General features: G+C 55.8%; 3 protein-coding genes across 3 annotated transcripts in view; 1 reads left to right on the plus strand and 2 right to left on the minus strand.

Annotated features, from left to right (window-relative positions):
- Positions 1-894: 894 nt before the first annotated feature.
- Positions 895-2085, minus strand: TIMM29 (translocase of inner mitochondrial membrane 29). The gene is made up of 2 exons (XM_065875362.1): positions 1971-2085; positions 895-1894 (listed from the first exon to the last, which is right to left on the minus strand). Exons 1-2 carry the CDS (start codon positions 2062-2064, stop codon positions 1206-1208), a joined length of 783 nt encoding a protein of 260 aa, XP_065731434.1. The 5' UTR covers positions 2065-2085; the 3' UTR covers positions 895-1205.
- Positions 2086-2449: 364 nt separating this feature from the next.
- On the plus strand, positions 2450-7800 carry YIPF2 (Yip1 domain family member 2). Its single transcript, XM_065874952.1, has 9 exons — positions 2450-2518; positions 3281-3435; positions 3524-3604; positions 4535-4622; positions 5886-6002; positions 6092-6258; positions 6335-6517; positions 6607-6738; positions 6835-7800. The coding sequence occupies exons 1-8, from the start codon at positions 2488-2490 to the stop codon at positions 6718-6720; spliced, it is 936 nt and encodes a 311-aa protein (XP_065731024.1). The 5' UTR covers positions 2450-2487; the 3' UTR covers positions 6721-6738; positions 6835-7800.
- Positions 7801-8302: 502 nt separating this feature from the next.
- CARM1 (coactivator associated arginine methyltransferase 1) overlaps positions 8303-14786 on the minus strand; it is a 41264-nt gene continuing 34780 nt past the window's right edge. Inside the window, exons 9-17 of the mRNA XM_065873825.1 lie at positions 14667-14748; positions 10407-10492; positions 10118-10207; positions 9535-9672; positions 9355-9444; positions 9146-9258; positions 8915-8992; positions 8608-8676; positions 8303-8445 (exon numbers count right to left, since the gene is read on the minus strand). Coding sequence (XP_065729897.1) covers positions 8303-8445; positions 8608-8676; positions 8915-8992; positions 9146-9258; positions 9355-9444; positions 9535-9672; positions 10118-10207; positions 10407-10492; positions 14667-14748 — 889 coding nt within the window. The remainder of the gene's footprint in view (positions 8446-8607; positions 8677-8914; positions 8993-9145; positions 9259-9354; positions 9445-9534; positions 9673-10117; positions 10208-10406; positions 10493-14666; positions 14749-14786) is intronic.

Consider the following 14786-nt stretch of genomic DNA (forward strand, 5'->3'; position numbering starts at 1 on the left):
GGACAGGTAAGAAAGGAAAAGGGCCTGGGGCCAACGCTCCTAGCTGGGGTGTCCCCATTTTGTGATGCTTAAAGAAGGGGGTCCCTTGCAGGGTCAGTGGGCAGTGACTTTCTAAACTCCAGGTTCACCTGGTGTGTGTGATGGCCATGCAGTGCCCGAGCTCTTCGCAGGGGTCCATGGGGCTCTGGCGGGTGGGAAACCTGCCTTGCCCCATGGTCACGGGCGGGCCTCCTCTCGGGGGCACCCAGCACACTTGTGGGGTCCCGGAAGACAGGGCCAGGGACACACAGCCAGAGGGGCTGGCCTGGTGAGGCAGAGCGGAGCACCTCTGCCCGTGTCTCACCTGCGCCCCCGTGTGCCTGGCGAGGACAGTAGGCACCTCGCCCGGCCCGGCTCCTGCAGCCCCTGAGGACATCTAGAGGCCAACTCCTGGACTGGCCTGGAAAGCTGAAGTGATTCAAGCTACTTAAGAATGAAAAGAGAAAGAGAGAACTGGAAAACGTTCCTGTTATAGCCAAGCGTCCTTTTGTTCTGAGAGAGAAGCGAACCCAGGCTCCCGGCTCTGTGGTCCTCCGTTTACTGAGCACTTCCCGGGGCGGCCCTGCGGGGCTGCAGGTGAAGCTGGGGAGCTGTGCTCCCTTCCCAGGGGCAGGCAGGAAGGACGTGGAGTCAGAGCTGCAATCCTCCCCACTCAGCCCCACTGCACACCGCGAGGGCCTGCTAGGTACCAAGTGCGTTGTGGTGGTCTCTGATTTTGCTAACACCCCGAGCAGACTGTGCTCCTGTTTACAGAAAAAGAATCTGAGGTGTGGAGAGGGCACTTCACCTATCCCAGGTCAGTCTCAAAGTTCTTGGTAGAGCTTGGGAGTTACCTAACAACTATGATACTTCAGGCTGTGAAGCCCAGTGAAAAAAGGCTTATTTCGGTCTAATGCTCCTTGCTAACTCTGGCAGTGCTAAACATGACATGGCATGCCGGTCTGCTCTCCCCAACTCCTAGACCAAGGAGGCTCTGAATTAGCATTAGCTCACAATCAACAGGTGAGAGGGAGGCCCCCGATTTTGTGAAAACGCAGGGAGAGAACAGTGCAAATAATTTATTTCCGTCACTCCGCGTTTGAGGCTCACTTGCACCAACTGCACAATCCCGGGCCAACAGTCTGCCGGGGCTCAGAGCCCGATCGGGACCCAGGCTGGTCTGGGTTTCATCTCGCGACTTCCGACGGCACCAGCGGGTCGGCCTGGCTCAGGGCGAGCTGGTCCTTCTTCTCCTTCTGCAAGACCTGCTCCTCCCACAGCGCCTGGTCCACCTGATCGTCGGTGAGCACCACGGGCTTGAACTTCTCGTCGAAGAGCCGCTCGTTGGCCTCCGAGTGCAGCTGGTGGGGCCCGACGACGCGCAAATGTGCCGGCAGGTGCAGGAACTCGTCGTCGTTGATGTCGCAGTCGCGCATCCGGGTCCCCAGCACCCACCAGCGGCCCACGAAGCCCACATCCAGGATCCGGTCCGGGAAGTCGACCCAGCGGGGCTGCAGGTAGCGGCAGCGAGCCTGGTAGAGGCTGGCCTGGGCGTCGAAGGGCGCCTCGTACATCAGCGAGCAGAGACCCAGGCTCACGTGGCGCAGGCAGCCGCGACCCCGCAGCCAGAGCAGCCGTTGCACGAACGCCTCCGAGTCGCGGTTGCGCGTGGCGGGCGCCAGCAGCAAGAGGGTCCCCGACGCGTCGAGCAGCGCCTCCTCAAAGGCCGCCTCGCTCGGCGCGAGGGCGCAGCAGGCCGCCGCGCCACCCAGCAGCCCCACGTACACGGCCGCCCGCACGGGTCGGGCCCTCGCCGCCGCCGCCGCATCCCCGCAGGCCTCAGCGTAGTCCCGGAGCAGCGCGCGGGCCCAGGCGCCTGAGGGAAGAGAAGGGCGATGAGGGCGGTGCGGCCGCTGCGGCCGCCCACCCCGCCGCCTCCCGCCGCTACTCACCCAACCGTGCCCACACGCCGGGCTTTGCGGCCGCAGTGTCACCGGTCTCTCCGCGGCTTCGGGGCCAAAATCTCTTCAGAACGGCCGCCGCCATTGTCTTCCGGCTTTGCGTCCTCACTCCGAAGAGAAACGCCAGGTAGGCGAAGCAGAAGGCCCGGGGAGTCTCTTCTGCGCAAGCGTCAACACTGCCGGAAGTGGATTCCCATCGGAAGAGGGTAGAATACGGACCGATGCCGGATGTTCCTGTCAGATCGGAGTACGGTCGTCTGAGGCTGGCAGGCGGGTTGCGCAGGCGCAGAGAGCCCGGGCCCCGCCGGTTGAGGTAGCCGAAGGTGAGGGGGCCGTGGGTGCACCTGTGGGGCAGGAGCGGCGAGTTCACGCCCCGGTGGGTGCGGTTAGCCGCCAGACCGGGCTCGGGGCTGAGGCTAGCCTCCAGGAGGGGCCCCGAGAGAGGTCGGGGGCGGGCCTGATGGGCCTCTGTCCTCAGAGCGGGATGCGGTGACGGCCCTGAGCGACCATGGCAGCGGCAGACGAGCTAGCCTTCCACGGTGAGTGCATCCGCGACCGGGCCCGACTCCTGCCCCCTCCGCTGGCCTGAACCTCCCATCCAGGTTCCAACTCAGATCTAACCCGAACCCCAGTCAGCTGTGAACCCCGGCCCAGGCATGAAACCCATCCCTAACTCGAATCCCGCTCCCGCCCTAAACTCAGGCCTCAAACCCGAGCCTCTACCTCATTCCAGGATCAGCCCTCAATTGCGGGCCCCTGTTAGAAGGGAGGGGACACACCTCTTTCCCACTCACCAGAGTTGAGGAAGACGTGCCCTGAATTGGGGGTGAACACCCAGGTGGTTACGGTTAGCGTTGGCCCCCAGATGAGCAGTGGGCAAAACCAGATTGTTTTGTTTGTTTTTGATAAATCTATTTATTTATGGCTAGGTTGGGTCTTCGTTGCTGTGCGCGGGCTTTCTCTAGTTGCGGCGAGCGGGGGCTACTCTTCGGTGGAGGGCGCAGGCCTCTCATTGCGGCGGCTTCTCTTGTTGCAGAGCACGGGCTCTAGGCGCGTGGGCTTCAGTAGTTGGGGCGTATGGGCTCAGTAGTTGTGGCTCGCGGGCTCTAGAGCGCAGGCTCAGTGGTTGTGGCGCACAGGCATAGTTGCTCCGCGGCACGTGGGATCTCCCCATACCAGGGATCGAACCACGTCCCCTGCATTGTCAGGCGGATTCTTAACCACTGCGCCACCAGGGAAGCCCCGAAACCGAATTGTCTTGACTCCCAAATATGCCTGTGTCCCGTACGCCTTCTTGACAGAGTTCGAGGAAGCTACTAATCTGCTGGCCCAGACCCCAAATGAGGCCACCACCAGAGGTGATCAGCTGGTTCCCCAGCAGCACGTGGCTGTGGCCATGGACTCAGGTGGCAGCTACGGAGCTGGGGACGAGGTGGAGGAGAGTGACAAGACCGCGGTGAGTCCCCTAAGTCCCCGTGCCCTGCCCCTTGTCCCAACCACCCACCCCTGCCACCCCCCAAGCGCTGAAAGCCTTCACTGTGCAGCTCCTACAGGAGGAGAAGCAGCAGCCTGGTTTCTGGACCTTTAGCTACTATCAGAGCTTCTTTGACGTGGACACCTCACAGGTCAGGCCGGGAAAGCTGGTGGGATGGGACTTGGAGTCACGCTTGGGGTTCAGCCACTAGTCACTGAGCACTTCTTGTGCACCAGGCCCTGGGCAAGTGCTGGCAATATGCACCTGGGAGAACAAGAGCTCCTACCCAGGCTGGTAGGTGTGACTGTGTGTGCTGCAAGGATGTGGCGTGACCAGGACTCTTGGGAACATGGGGGACGCAAGTGATATGGTGGGTTAGGGAAGGGCCCACTGGAGGAGGTGAGGAATTTGCTGAGACTTAAGAGGAGAAGGTAGACCTAGCCAGGAAGAGTGGAGGGAAGCATAAGTATGTTCCAGGCACAGGGAACGGCACATGCGGAGGACCAAAGGTGAGAGAAAGCACACACTACTGCAGAGGCTACCTGTCACTCAGGCTGGAGAGTGAGGTGGGGGACTGGCGGAGAGAAGCCAGATCACCAAGGGCCTCGTGAGCTATGTTAAGGAGTCTGGGTTTTATCCTAAGGGTGCTGGGGAGTCATGGAAGGGTTTAGAGCAGGAGAGGCTTGAGTAGCATGGAACATGGATCGGAGGCCCCAGGCCAGGGTGGGACATGGTAATAAACCAGGGCTGCGGAGTAGGGAACACGCTGGGAGAGATGGGGGAAGGAGAACACCCAGGACTAGGACTTGTTGACGACTGTTAATGGGGTGGGGAGAGAGAGCCAAAAGGGGAGTCCGGGGCAGCCAAGCTGGAGGCGGAGGAAGCAAAGAAGAAGATGGCAGGCCCTGAAGCGTCCTTCAGAGTGGTGGGACACTGGGATACTGAGTGAGGGCTGCCCGGGGAAGGGGCGGGCTCCAGCCCATAAGAAGACAGGAGCCCCTGAGGAGCTTGACCCCTTTCCTCCTGGGTGGTGAAGAGCCCCAGGCGGGCTTCCATCCTAGGCCCCGGCCTTGCCCCCCAGGTCCTGGACCGGATCAAAGGCTCGCTGCTGCCCCGGCCCGGCCACAACTTTGTACGGCACCATCTGCGGAATCGGCCAGACCTGTATGGTGAGTGAGGTTGTGCATTCAGTTCATTCGATTGTTCATTGGGCAAATGTGGACTGAGTGCCAGGCCCCAGTATACAGCTGAGAACAAAGCAGAATCACTCATGGAGAGCGTGAAACTTACACTCTGTTCAGGGAGATAGAGCCAAATGAGGCTGCGGAGGGCGTTGGGGCTAGGGAGAGAAGCACAGGGTTTAGAGGATGGGAATTGTGATTTCGCACGGGCTGGTCAGGGAAGACCCCTCTGAGGAGGGTGAGAGAATGAGCCTGGTTGGTGTCAGTGCGGGGTGTGGGGAGGCCCTGGGGAAGAACATTACAGAAGTGGGATGTGGTGGAAACAGGCCTGCACTGCAGGGCAGCACTGTCATTGGACTGGAGTGAGCTGCCAGGAGGCCACAGAGGTGACAGGACAGATTACACAGGCCTCCTATGCTGTGGTGAGAAGGGATCTTCGTTAAGTGTCCTTAGGTGCTCTGGGCCCGGGGCGGGGGTGGAGTTGGGGGGAGGGCAGAAGCTGGGAGACCAGGGAGGAGGCGACTGCTGAGGTCCAGCGTGGGATGATGGGCCTGGCCTGGGGTGGAGAGCACCGGGTGTTGGATTCTGGCATACGTCAAAGATGAAGCCAACACGTCAGATGTGGGGTGGAAGGAGAGGAGATAAGGAGGCTCCAGAGTTTTTGGCTGGACTACCAGAAAGCGGGAGTTGCTATTTACTGATGCGGAAAGGCGTGCGACTCGAGGGGAAAGGGTGTGTGTGGTGGGGTGGAGTGGGAACGTTGAATAGGAGCTGCAGGTTCAGGGCAGAGGCCCAGACTTGAGACATTTGGGAGTCGTTGGCATAGAGGTGGCATAAGGCCCTGAGGCTGAACGAGATCACACAAGGGGTGAATGAATGCAGAGAAGAGGTTTGAAGACTGGGCCCCGGGCCGGCTCCCCACTGTTAAAGAGCTCAGGGAGTCAGAAAGGTTGAGGAGCTGCCAGTGAGATGAGACAAAAGCAAAAACGTAAAGTCCTGGGAACCACACGGAGAGTGTTTCCAGAAGGAGGGCATCAGCTATGTCAAAGGCCATCGATGAGTGCTGGGTGCCAGCACTGGATTCAGCTGCCAGTTTGTTGCTGGTGTGACGCCGGGTCGATGAATCGGGTCGATGGGGGGTGGAGGGGGGTGGAGGCAGCCCGGAGCTTGGGAAGAGGCTGGGACAAGATGGGACAAGTCACCTGTCCTGGGAGGTCCCACCCTGGGACCCTGAGCATGCCCCGCCCGCAGGCCCCTTCTGGATCTGTGCCACACTGGCCTTCGTCTTGGCCGTCACCGGCAACCTGACCCTGGTGCTGGCCCAGAGGAGGGACCCCTCCATCCACTACAGCCCCCAGTTCCACAAAGGTAAGCGAAGTGGGCAAGGCCTGGTACCGGGCGGGGCGGGGGGGGAGGCGGTGCCGCGGCCCAGGGGCGATTACCTGCCTTGTCCGCAGTGACCGTGGCCGGCACCGCCATCTACTGCTACGCGTGGCTCGTGCCGCTGGCACTGTGGGGCTTCCTGCAGTGGCGCAAGGGTGTCCGGGAGCGCATGGGGCCTTACACCTTCCTGGAGACGGTGTGCGTCTATGGCTACTCCCTCTTTGTCTTCATCCCCACTGTGGTGAGTGGGGCTCAGGGATGGGTGGGCCCCGGCACCACGGGGACAACCTGGTAGCAGCTGCCTGTGTCATCCCCAGGTCCTGTGGCTCATCCCTGTCCCATGGCTGCAGTGGCTCTCTGGGGCCCTGGCCCTGGCCCTGTCAGCCACGGGCCTGGTGTTCACCCTCTGGCCCGTCGTCCGTGAGGACACCCGGTTGGCGGCTGTGCTGCTGCTCTCCGTGGTGGTGCTGCTCCACGCCCTCCTGGCCACGGGCTGTAAGGTACCGGGCTGGGGTGGGCACAGGCTGGGCCTGGGGAGGGGGGGTTGGCTTGCTGGCTCTGATGCTGACCCAGGGCTCTCTCGGTTCAGTTTTACTTCTTCCAGCCGCTACCTCTGGAGCCCGCGGCACCTCCCCACCAGGCCACATCTCAGCCCCCAACCGTACTATTGTCACCGCCCCCGCCAAGTTCCGCAGCAGCCTAGGAAGACTGGAGCCCGCAGGTGAGGAACTGTTTCCAGCTGTGGCTGAGGGGGTCTCCGGCCCCCATCCCAAGGTTAGAAGTCATGGGGCCACTCCTAGGAGTTTCTCTCTTTCAGGCCCAACGTAAGGGGGTGCCTCTGCCTGCCCTGCCCCCCAGACGGTGACTGAAGGCTCCCCTGAGACCTCGAGATGATTTTGCTACTTTCCAGACTTTTCTTACAAAGCAAACACTTTTATTTTCTATGCAAAGGTGATTCAAAGAATTTATATAAAGGCGGGAGAGGGGCAGAGCAGGGAGCTTCCAGGGCAGCCATTGCCCCACAGGCCACCTGCCAGGATGGGCGGGCAGCACAGGGGGCCACCCCAGCCTCGGCTGTGCCTGCTCTTCCTGGGGGGCCCAGTTAGTGGGCCTTGGGCCTAGCCTGAGCTCCACCACATCCGAGTTTGGGGGTGTTAGAAACGGGGAGCAGAAGTAGAAGAAAACTGCCTGTGCTGAAACATACATTTCCTTGTTTATTAGTTTTTTTTTTTTCTTCTTTTTTTTGGAGGTCCCTGCAAGGCCCCTTCCCAGGCTGGGGAGGGACCAAAATGCCATCATAGTAGTAGGGACTGGAGCATCTACAAATACTGAAGGGGATACAGGCCTAACGTTAGCTACAAGGAAAAAGGATGCCTTCCACGACAGACCCTTGAGGTTTCTGTGTCTGCTCAAGCGGCTGACAGTGACCCTTCCCCCCAGGGCCCACGAGGCCACCTGTTCTAGCTCTTGGTGTGGGTGTGGGACCTGCAGGGGCTCAGGGACAGGACAGCAGCAAGTGGCAGGGGCCGAGGACGGAGGGCCTTCCCGACAGCCGGGTGGGTTGTACATTCAAGTGTGAGGTGAACCCTTTGGTGGGAGGGGGCCAAGGGGCTCCAGAGGCCCGGCCCCGCCCCATCCTGAAGACTCGGCAGGGCTGCCCCTCGCCACTGAGCCTCTGAGTCGGGGAGAGGGGCTGCTGGCTCGGCCCGGCCGGCCTGATGTCTCGGAGGGTCTGTGGATTGACACTGGTTCTTTTCGTAAAAAAATAAAATTAAAAAAAGCAGCATGTCACGCCCATTGTGACCAAGGCCTGGTAGTTGAAGGGGAGGCCCCGCCTGGCCAGGACTGCCTTTCCACTGGAGACAGGCAGGGGGCAGGCCTGAGGGGCTGGGGGATGGCGGGGGGTAGGGGGGGCGCGGGCGGCAGCTGCTCCCCTCTCTCCCTGCCAGGCCTGCAGCTGTCAGGCGCGGACACACCTGTTACAGAAGATTTCAAACCCAGGTCAGGGTGGAGAGGGCAGGAGCGGGTAACAGGGCTCCCACGACACGACTGTGTGTAAAGTATGGCAGCGACACGCGCTCAGGGCCAAGATGTGGGCGGGCAGCGGGCTGGGGGCGGCGGCAACATCGTGTAAAAAAGTGTTCAAGTTCCCATAGCAAAGAGGGCTGTGAGCGGGTGTTTGGGCTTCTCCGGTACAAGGGTGAGAGCCACCCGGGTGGAGGGGGGGTGGGCAGGGTCTTCATTTGGTTTCCTGGTGCTGTCAGTCCGTTCCACGCCAGAGGGCCCTAGCTCCCGTAGTGCATGGTGTTGGTTGGGATGGACATGGGCGAGGCCATCGAGATGGCGGGGCCGCCCATGGTGAACTGGCTGTTGACCGCGTAGTGGGCGCTGGAGCTTCCGCCGCTGCTGCCCTGGGTGCCGGAGGACCCTGTGGGGTGGGGTGTGGGCACTGAGGAGCCAGCTCTGCCCCCTCGCCCGCCCAGACCCACGGCAGAGTCAGAGAGAGAGAGCGCAGGCGAGAGGGCAGGCGGGCGCCCGGCGGTGGGCACCCTCACACCCGCGGGACCCTGCTCCCCCCGCCCACCGTTACCTTGGACAATCCCCGTGCTCATTATGGAGCCCATCCGGGAGTGGGTGTGATTGACAATCCCCGTGTTGGCTGCGCAGCAAGAGGAAGGAAGGAAGGAAAGGAGATGGCGTCACCGCCCCCAGCCCGCCCGGCCCACGTGCCCGGCGTAGTGGGTGCTCACACTCGGATGTGGGGAGTGTCGGCGCGGTGCTGGCAGAGCGAGGCAGAGAGGAACGGCGCGGGGGACCTCAGCCCCCGGGAAGAAGAAAAGGGGGTGAGGCCGAAGGCCTGAGCTTGCCCCAGCGCACCCACCCCCCTGTGCGCTCACCTAAAGGAATCAGGTTGTTGTGCCCCACGCTGGAGCCACCGGCGATAACACTGCTCAGGTCGTAGGCGGTCGGCATCCCTGTGCCGGGGAGCGACATGTCAGGGGCGGGGGACAGTGTCCTGGGCAGGGATTCGAGGGGCCAGAACTGCCAGCGTTTACTCAGGAAGCACCGGCAGGTGTGTCCAGGAAGTGACACTGGCACGTGCCCCACCCACACGCGGGCCTGCTCACCAGCCACGGCCATCCCGCTGCTGAGGTTGTAGGTGCTGCCGGTGTTCCACATGTTCTCCGAAGGGGACGTGTAGTGGGAGCCAGGCGGCGGGGAGGGCGTCGTGCCTGTGTATCTGTGGCAGAGACGGACCGGTCGACGGGGCTGAGGGGCTGCAGGCGAGGAGGGGCATGCCCCCTCCCACCGCGTGCAGGCCAAGGGCCCATCCTACCTGAAGAAGGGGTTTTTCAGATCCAGGAGGTTACTGGATTTGGAGCCTGTCTGGTCTACCTGGGCCACAATACTGATGTCGTAGCTCTGTCTGTAGAGAAGGCAGGAGGGGCCGGCCATGAGCCGGCTGCATGGATGGACTGGAGCCCTGCCTCCCCCAGCCCCGGCCAGCAGCTCACACCTTTTGTTGGCAATAAGCAGACATGTCCCTGAGAGCGTGTCCCCGGCCTTGGCGAACAGTGGTGACTGGAACAGGCACCGGACCTGGTACCAGTGGGTCAGGGGCTCCGTCGGGGCCGTGGACAGCCACACAGTCATTCTGCCAAGCAGGAAGAGGCATGCGTTTGCCCGGGCTGCAGCCCCCACCTTGTGCACCCTGAGCTCTCCCCAGGCATCTGTGCCCCGCCACCCAGGGGTCCCCTGGGGCCCTGGAGCCGAGACAGGTTGGCTGTCCAGGAAGTTAACACACAGACCCACAGCTATGGGGCACCCACTCACCCTGACATACATGCCAAGAGACACAGTCAGGTCCCGTGAAGAACAGTCACTCAGAACAGGGTAGACACCCACCCCGCCACAACAGCCTACTGCTTGAAGGCCAGCGCCTGCTGCCTTTGGAAGAAACAGTGGAACCCAGAGGAGTCGGATCCTGCCCGCGCAGCCCCCAGTTCATCATCTGAGCCAGCCAGGCCTGGGCTTCCCAACTGCAGGCAAGTCCCTGGGGCCAGGGGCAGGGGCCACCTGCTCTGCCCTGTTACACTCACATGGAGCCAATGAAAGCGACGTCAAACCAGAAGGCCAGACCGTGAACCAGCCCGGAATGCAGCATGTGGAATTTGAATGGGATTTCTATCCTGAAAGGCAAAGGGCAGTGATTGCTGGGGAAGCTAGCTGAACAGGGGCTGCCAGGAGAGAAGAGGGGTACTCGGGTGTTGAGTCTTGAGGGCCCTGCCCGCCTGCCCTGGGGAGGAGAATTCTGCCTGAGGGAGCCGGCTGTGGCCTTGACCTCCCGCAGGAGCCAGACCCAGGAGGACAGGGCATGGGTGCCAGTACCTGTGCAAATCTCCTTCTTTGGCTTCTAAGAAGTTCACCGTGTACTTGACAGACTTGGCCATCAGGATCCGGATGTCAAATGTGTCCTGGGAGAGATCAGAGGTGTGACCTGACTTCAGGCACGGGGTGAAGTCCTGAGTCTGGCCACGGTGTCTAGGCCACTCAGCTAAAACCAGTTTGCCCTTCTCAGACATGCTGGGGGGAGGGGGAATTGGTACAACACAATGGAGGGAAATTAGGTGACAGCTCGCAAAATGACAACCATTCATCTGCATTAAAGACCTGGCAGTTCCACTTCTGGGATTTTAACCTACAGATCTATGTGCGCATGTACAAACTTACACATGGAGTTACAGATTGCCTAGAGCAGCGACACGCTGGAAACCATCTAATGAAGCAAGTAATGGCCCAACAATAAAAGATTATGTACATGAAAAAGAATGAAGAGGCTGTTTATGATGGGGAAAGATCTCTAAGGTAAACTGTTAAACAAGTTCACAAAAAAAAAAAAAAAGAAAAAGTTAGAGAACTGTGCACTGACGTCCACTCCCAGCCATGACGGAGATTTCTTATCAGACTAACACTGCTGCCAAGAACTATACGAACTGAATAAAAAACAAAGGAAAAAAACCCCAGTTGTCTGAAATCACTGGAGAGCGACCACAGCAGCCACAGCTTTGGGGCCAAGATCCTAGAGAGAGGAGAGATGCTTTTCGGTCTGTGCCTTTCCCCTTGGGACGGGGCCTTTCAGCAGCCTCCCTGGGTGGGGAAAGCAAAATGGGGGTTCGGGATTACCAAGGCAGCTAGCACTCAAGGGGCCAAGATGCTAAAGAAAACGGAAATGTGGAAATTTGAGGTGGACAGTCTGCACGTGATTTCACTTCGTGGCATTTGCCAATTCCTGAGCTACATGTGGGATGGGGGTAGGGAGATCAAGCAGAAAGCTACTTCTATGAGATTAAAAAGCTAATGAAAGGTTCAGCACCATGCTGGTGTTCGGAGTATGGAACAAGGGGCCCTGTGAACCACCAGGCTCACCAAGACCATGAAGACTATGCCCTAAAGCAGCGGTTCTCAAAATGTCCCTTCCAGAGCACCCTCAAGGTCAAAACTATTTTCATGATATAACACTGTTTTCTGCCCTTTTCATTCATTCACTCACCTGTGATACCACAACGGATTGAATGCAGAAGCAGAATTCCAACTGTCTTCTGCTAAGCCAGCCATTAAAAAGATTTGCAAATTTAAAATGTCGCTAATTCTTGCTGGAAAGTTTTGCAATATAGTTTTCTTTTTAAAAATGCTATTTATGTTAACACGTAATGGGTTTTTATTGTTATCCTTAAATTAACTAATGTGTATTTTTAAATTTCTTGGGTTTTTAATGTCAATAGATATTGACGGTACATCAATCAATACGATGCACACAAAACTTCTTTGGGATCCTACATTTTTGAGAATGTAAAAGGGTCCTGAGACGAAAATGTCTGAGAACTGCTGCCTTACAGGGAAACCGGGCAATATGCCAGTTAAGCAGAGTCTGAAAAGCAACCTCCAAATGTCTTAAATGCCTCATAGGACCAAGGTAATCTGTCATTATGGCTTCTTGCCTGAACAAAAACGAATCCTTGGAAAGAAAAACATCATCCAGAGCCTCTATAATTTTTCATTCTGGCATTCAATGACCAGGCATACCAAGAGACAGAACCAAAGTACCAAAAACCAGGAGAAGAAAAAACAGAAATACACTTACCACCTATCCAGATACTAAAAGTGATCAGAGACTTAGAATTAACATGTTTAAGGAAAAAAGGTGAACAAATTTCACAGAGAACTGAAATAATAAAAAAAAATAAGCAAAATGAAACTCTAGAACTGAAATTTTAGAAAACCAGGGGGGAGGAGGAGTTGGATGGGCAGTCAAAAGGAACTACAAACTTCTAGTTATAAGATAAGTACTAGGGATGGAATGTACACCATGATAAATATAATTACCTCTGCTGTACGTTATACATGCAAGTTGTTAGGAGAGTAAATCCTAAGAGTTCACATCACACAAAAAATTTTTTTTTCCAAAAACAACAAAAAAAATTCAGATTAGACATACTGATGAGAGGATTGGAACTGGGAGATGGATAAGGAGAAAACATGAAAATTATGCAATTGGGATAGAAAAGTGTAAGTATAGAAAAGAGTATAAGAATCATCTGAGAAATGGTGAAAAGGTCTAATGTATACGTAATCAGAGTTCCAAAAGAAGAAAGAGAATGGGACAGAGGTAGTGTTTAAAGAGATGCTGGGCTTCCCTGGTGGCGCAGCGGTTGAGTCCTCCTGCCAATGCAGGGGACATGGGTTCGAGCCCTGGTCTGGGAAGATCCCACATGCCACGGAGCAACTAAGCCCATGTGCTACAACTACTGAGCCCGCGAGCCACAACTGCTGAAACCCTGTGCACCTAGAGTCCGTGGTCTGCAAGAAGAGAAGCCAGCACACCGCAATGAAGAGTAGCCCCCGCTCACTGCAACTACAGAAAGCCCGCGCGCAGCAACAAAGATCCAATGCAGCCAAAAATAAATAAATAAATTTTTAAAAAAAAGAGAGAGAGAGATGCTGCCCTAGAGTCTCCCAAAACTAGTGAAAGACAATCAAGGGGGATAAATAATATATACCTTATTAAAACAAAAGAAAGCAAGAAAAGAGTTAAAAAGAAACAACAGGATAAATAGAAAAATAGTAAAATGATAGATTTATAGCCATAAAGACCTGTAATCACATTAAATATAAATGGTCTAAATATTCTAATTAAAAGACAAAAACCTGTCAATCTGGTTAAAAAACAAAACCCAAATATATGATATTTACATGAGGTAAACCTTAAGTAATAGGTTATAAAAAGGCTGAAAGAAGAAGGATGAAAAGTATGTATCCTATAAAGATTAACCAAAGAAAGCCTGAGTAGCTAAAGTATTGTCAGAAAAAAATAGACTGTAAGGACTTCCGTGGTGGTACGGTGGTTAAGAATCTGCCTGCCAGCGCAGCAAACACGGGTTCGAGCCCTGGGCCAGAAAGATCCCACATGCCGCAGAGCAACTAAGCCCGTGCGCCACAACTACTGAGCCCGTGCGCTCTAGAGCCTGTGCTCTGCAACAAGAGAAGCCACCGCAATGAGAAGCCCACGCACCGCAACGAAGAGTAGCCCCCACTCGCTGCAACTAGAGAAAGCCCGCACACAGCAACAAAGACCCAACGCAGCCATAAATAAATAAATAAATAAACTAAAAAAAAAAAAAAAAAAAAAAAGACTGTAAGGCAAGAAGTACTACTAGAGATAAGAAAAGACACTTGTTATAGTGACAAAAGGATCAATCCAACAGGAAGATATAAAAATAATCCTAAAGCTGAATGCACCTAATAACAATAATGTCAAAAAAAATAAGGCAAAAACTATCAGAACTAAATGGAAAAATAAATCTACAATCAGTAATAGATAGGAGAAGCAGACCAAAAAAAACAGTAGAGAGAGAGAAGATTTGACCAACATGATTAACAAATGTGACCGAACTGATATTAATATAACAATGTACACAACAAGTGATTGGTATACATTTTTCTCAAGTACAGAGGGAACATAAACCAAGAGAGACCACATACTGGGCATAAAGCAGCTCTCAACAAATTTCAAAGGACCAAAATCATACAGTGTATATCCTCCAAACACAGACAAACTAAGACAGAACAATATGTTGATTATGCTATACTTTGAAAGGAAAAAAGGTTAAACATATGTATATTTGTATACGCACATTTAGATATAAGACTTCTAGAAAAATACACAACAAAGACTGTTTGCCTATAGGAAAAATAACTGTGTGGCTGGAGATGGACGTAGGGAGGCTTTCCACTTTTATACTTTTTTGATTTTTGAACCATGGGTCTATACATCAGTTCAAAAATCTCAATAATTAAAATCAATCAAATAAAATCAGTTCACCAAGGATCAATTCGTCTAGTGACTGTAAACACGTTACTGCATGCTTACTATGCACTCAGCACTCTACATGCATTGCTACTTAATTCCCAACATCCCTGTGTGAGAGCTCCGTGCAGGGGCAGAAGCTCAGATGGCAACGGTGGCCTGCCTAGTGCTGCACAGCTTGCATAAGGCCTTACAGGAAAGCCCATGCCCCTCTCCTGTCACCCCAGAGGAGGGCCATGCCCAGTGCTACTGTGGTGGTGAGTGCCCTGGGTGCCCCCACTCACCACTACAGGCTGCCGGAAATACTCGTCCACCGCAGCACCTCGAAGAGCTGACAGGTCCACTCCATGGAAGGATGGCTGGTACCTGCAGAAAGCCCCCGCCCCCCATGGCAAGGTCACCAG

Source organism: Phocoena phocoena, chromosome 3, assembly GCF_963924675.1.
Source record: "Phocoena phocoena chromosome 3, mPhoPho1.1, whole genome shotgun sequence".
Classification (NCBI taxonomy): Eukaryota; Metazoa; Chordata; class Mammalia; order Artiodactyla; family Phocoenidae; genus Phocoena; species Phocoena phocoena.